At 38.6% G+C, this 5,000-nt stretch overlaps 1 protein-coding gene across 1 annotated transcript in view; it reads right to left on the bottom strand.

Moving 5' to 3' along the window:
- LOC144962286 (coagulation factor XIII A chain-like) overlaps positions 1–5,000 on the bottom strand; it is a gene marked incomplete at its 3' end in the record, with an annotated part of 12,808 nt that overhangs the window by 5,436 nt on the left and 2,372 nt on the right. Inside the window, exon 2 of the mRNA XM_078895194.1 lies at positions 3,878–4,133. Coding sequence (XP_078751320.1) covers positions 3,878–4,121 — 244 coding nt within the window. The remainder of the gene's footprint in view (positions 1–3,877; positions 4,134–5,000) is intronic.

The following is a 5,000-nucleotide window of genomic DNA, read 5'->3' on the forward strand; positions in this document are numbered from 1 at the left end:
GGATTTCAGTATCAGGCTATAACATAACGATGGCGACGGCCCGACCCCTTTCTGAGTTCTGAACACCGGTAAAAAGACGTTATTACTTATATTTATCCCGTTTCGCACGTGGCTGGAAAATATGCTGAGATTTTATGACTGCGCGAATCTCGTGAGAACTAATCACGCAACTATAGACAATATGCGCTTAGTCAAGAAGCTCACAGCATTGCCATCCGGAAGTATAACGGACACAAAACTATGTGTAACCATGAATTTTTATAGATAGGTCGAAGATGACGTCACTCAGGTCTTTGCTATTGTTTTTTTTTGCCATCCGCGTTTATGAGTAAGGCTCACTGAACGGTATTAACCCGACTATAAACGTTCATGGATACACACAGTTTTGTGTGTTGGTCCGTTATACTTCCGGATGGCAATGTTATGAGCTTCTTAGCCAAACGCATACTATCTATTGGTTGAAAAACGACAACAAAGAACAGAGTGATAACAACCTCTTTCATTCTATTCTTTGTAAAACAGCCAGCGATATTTGTCCGAGCGGGCTTGTGGATAAGTCCGAATCCCTCATTTATTGGATTGGTCAAAAATCTACTGGTTAATTGTTGTTTCATGACATTGTACCAAGACGGATGTGTTTTGACTGTGGATGGGTTTTTGTGAGTTGATTGACTATCATGTCATACATACAGAGCATTGAAAAAAAAGTACCCTCCCCCCCCCCCCCCCCACCCAAAAAAGAAAAAAAAACAATAACAAAAAAAACAAAAAACAAAAAACAACAAACATACAAAAAACAAAACAAAAAACAAACAAACAAACAAACAAAAAAACCCACAGAAAAACCCACAATCGCCTCCCCCCCCCCCCCCCCCCCCAAAAAAAAAAAGAACAAAATAAACAAAAACAAAACAAAACAAACAAAACAAAACAAAAAAAAAAAAAAAAAAAAAAGAACCAAAAAAAAAATAATAAATTGCTTTTTCTTTTCTTTTTTTTTTTTTTAAACAATGAAGATTATCACACACGAATTAAAAATATGACACGTGCAATCGCGTCCCATGTGCAGAAAAAGAGCCAAGGTACTTAACACACCACTTACTCCCTGACAAGTGAGGTTAAATAAAACAGGATTACCAGATAGATTTTAAGTAATAAAAAAAAAAGCCAAATTATTGAACCAAAACAGTTTATCTTAAAATGCTAAATCTGTCTAGGATTCCTTTTCCCCGCTAGAATGCACACGCATGTAGTAATAAACTAAATCTTTACTGTCTCATCAATTGATTTTTGATTTAATGAAAAGATCCTTTAGTCTTGCCTGTTCATGAGAGAAAAGTGGTTGTATTTCTTGTGTTTTTATCATTAATTTATCTTTTAAATCATAATATTTTCACAAACTTCTAAAATACAAATTGATTCCTTTTCAAACTGCTTCCAAACAAACGTCTAGTTTCTTTTAATTTGGCAATACGACGCCAAACTGGCAACAATTTAAAAAAAAAAATAAAAAAAAAAAACCCTTTATAATGTACGACCCAATGACTGAAACATGAGTCATCAATGCTTACTTAACCTGTCATTGCAAAATTATTGTCAACAATGATACAATATTTGTACGGCTACGTGGTCTAGTGGTATGACACTCGCTTTCGGATAGGAAGGTCCTGAGTTCGAGCCTCGCTCGGCGCATAGTTGAGTCCTTGGAAAAGGCTCTTTACTCACATTCTCTCACCGTACTCAGGCGTAAAATGAGTACCTGGTAGTTAACAGCGTTGTCTTTGTCCGAAAAATTGTAGTATCGCCTAATAGGCGTCATATCTCGTCTTACGTGTTAAATGTTGCTGTTGACCAGGGACCCCTTGTAAAGCGCTTTGAGCACATTTAGTGGATATTGCGCTTTATAAAGCTCAATATTTGCTTTTTTAAAATGTGATGATAAATACTTATATTTAAACAATTGAGCTTTTACATTCGGGGAATTCGTGTGTCGCAGACTGCGCCCCTCAGTTGTGTCCAAAACAGTAATGAATAACAATGTGAAATGGAATGTAAGCTTCAATTTAATTACAAAAACAGATCAAATGAACGTTTCGGGTTTCCCTTTTATCAACAAAACAGGATGAATGAAACACTACAGATGAATGAGATAATGTGGTAGTGGCGTTGTTAAGATGATCATCATAATGAGGACAACACATTTTAAAAAAGAGTTTGTATAGCGCAATATCCACTAAACGTGCTCAAATCGCTTTACAAAGGGTCCCTGGCCAACAGCAACACTTAATATGTAGGACGAGACATGACGTCTGTTAGGCGACATTATTTTTTTTTCGGACAGAGACATTGCTGTTAACGGCCAGGTACTCATTTTACACCAGAGTACAGTGAAAGAATGCGAGTAAAGAGCCTTTTCCAACGATTTAACTATGCGCTGGGCGAGGCTCGAACCCAGGACTTTCCGATCCGAAAGCGAGTGTCATACCATAAGACCACATAGTTGACCACGTCAACATAAAAATTCAAAAGGAATATCAAAAATTTGAAACCGTGACTATTGAGAAATGTGTATTCTACGCGAGCTTTGCGCAAATGTGTACATATTTGCAGGTCTGATAACCGAACGAAATTATGGGCTTGATTTAACATTATAGTAATGGCCAAATACCAAACACACAGTCAAACTACGTGTGCAACAACTGCGGTAGAGACTGCCATGCAAGGATTGGTCTGCTGAGTCACACCCGTCGTTGCTCTCAACAAGACTGATGAGACTAAAGCCATACAGGGCGCAAACCATCGTCTCTTGAGACGGAAGGATGCCTACTACCACTATAGTAATGGCGCATTATCCACGTTGGTTTGAAAGTATTTCCATTACAAAAATGAGACAACATCAATTTGAGGTTTCAGACTTACAAATAAAAACACATTGCTTATTAATTGAGCTTTATATAGCGCAATATCCACTAAATGTGCTCAAAGCGCTCTACAAGGGGTCCCTGGTCAACAGCAACATTTAACATGTAGGACGGGACATGATGCCTGTTAAGCAATATTACAATTTTTCGGACAAAGACAACGCTGTTAACGGCCAGGTACTCATTTTACACATGAGTACGGTGAGAGAATGTGAGTAAAGAGCCTTTTCCAAGGACTCAACTATGCGCCGAGCGCGAGGCTCGAACCCAGGACCTTCCGATCCGAAAGCGAGTGTCATACCACTAGACCACATAGCCGCTTTGAGCTAGCACATTAATTAAATATTGTGCTATTTAAGATATCAAATATAAACATAAATACAAACAAATATGTATATAATAAATTCCCTTTATTCATCCCAAAGGGGAAATATGTCTTTAGGGTCTATTCCAAGGGAAGACTAGAATAACCCATGCGTCAGCCGCAATGCAGCGCCGCAAACTGAGCTAGGGCTGGGTGACTTGCTCAGCGCCACACAGCGCAACGGGTACTCGAATTCGGTGCCTTTCAATGGGAGCGATCTATATTACCTTTCCATGTGCTCGAGGTCATTGGTCACATTGAAAATGTGCTCAAAGTGACCTACATAGTGAAAAGTATTCACATCTTTCGAAATATCTATCATCACGATTGGTCATTTTGTTCAGCTTGACAAATGTGTATGTTTACAACTTTCATAAACAAAGCAGCGTGTTTACATTTGTTAAGAAATATCCAATCGTTGGACATCAACAAACCATGTGATTGATGACTCGGTTGGACGAAAACATATCTAAATATAGATCACTCCCATTCAGGTACGTATCAAAGACCACATCGCTCAGCTGCTCCATGATATGCTCTACATAAATAAACGTGATTAAAAAAAAAATTCTTTGTTGTTGTTTTGTTTTACCCTCCTTTTGCTTGCAAGCCTTTTCTTGTTCCTCCATTTTCTGTTTCGTGTCGTTGTCCATCTTGCATTTCTCGAACTCTCTGTCTCTCGAGACGGCCCTCCTCCTCCTCCTGCCCCCGCTCTCGTTGGTGTTGCCGTAGACAACGAGATGGCTTCTCTCAGAAGGCATCGCCTGCAGGGAAGTCCGCAAATTATCGGCGCACCGAATTCGCCTTGAAGACGTAGCCCGTGTAGAATCTGACATCTCTGGTTGTGCCTGAAAGAAATAATGAATATTCATCGTGAAGTGATTTAGTCTATTATGTAACCTGTTGAGCATTTTTTGAGCATTTGTATAACGCAAAATTCACTAAATGTGCTCAAAGAGGTTTACAAGAGGTCTCTAGCCAACAGCAACCCGTGACATGAAGGACAAGACATAACGCATGTTAGGCGACACTGGATTACAATCCATTTTCCGATAGAGACAACGCTGTTACCGGTCAGGTACTTACTTTACACTTGAGTGCGGTGCGAGAATTAATATGAGCAAATCGCCTTTTCCAAGGACTGAAGATTGCACCGCTCAGAGCGGGTCTCAAACCTAGGACCTTTCGACCGAAGGCTAGTGTCACACCCACCACAAGACCAAATGTGACCCATCGTCTCAAAACGGTATTATATCGGAACGAACCAGATGTCTAAAAGCCGCATTTAATGTCAACCTGGTCCAAATTATACATTGTTGGCATTCACACCCTAAAATATGGTATACATTCTCCTTAATTAATCATAGAAACTCAACAAGTCTGATATTTCGGGCTATAAATTCAATTTTCAACATCTTAACCAACCCGACTTAATACCGTTTTGAGGCGAAGGGTCACAAATGATTATAACCCTTCAATCCAGGATTTATCCCAGTAAAAATGTATAATATTTACATCCAAGAATATGTTGATACAAAGCTGTTAGAAGCTGTGGACTGTAATAAACAGTAATAAACAAAAATAAATATAACAGCTACAAAAAAAAGAAGAAAAAAAAAACCAAGATACGGATTGCTTCGGGCTCAACATATTTCTTGAGCCAATTATAAAAATAATAAAAACATTACTATTGATACTATTGATGTTTTTATTGT

The sequence above is a fragment of the Berghia stephanieae genome, unplaced genomic scaffold (assembly GCF_034508935.2).
Source record: "Berghia stephanieae isolate SIO BIC M18660-M18661 unplaced genomic scaffold, UCSD_Bste_1.3 scaffold784, whole genome shotgun sequence".
NCBI classification, from domain to species: domain Eukaryota; kingdom Metazoa; phylum Mollusca; class Gastropoda; order Nudibranchia; family Aeolidiidae; genus Berghia; species Berghia stephanieae.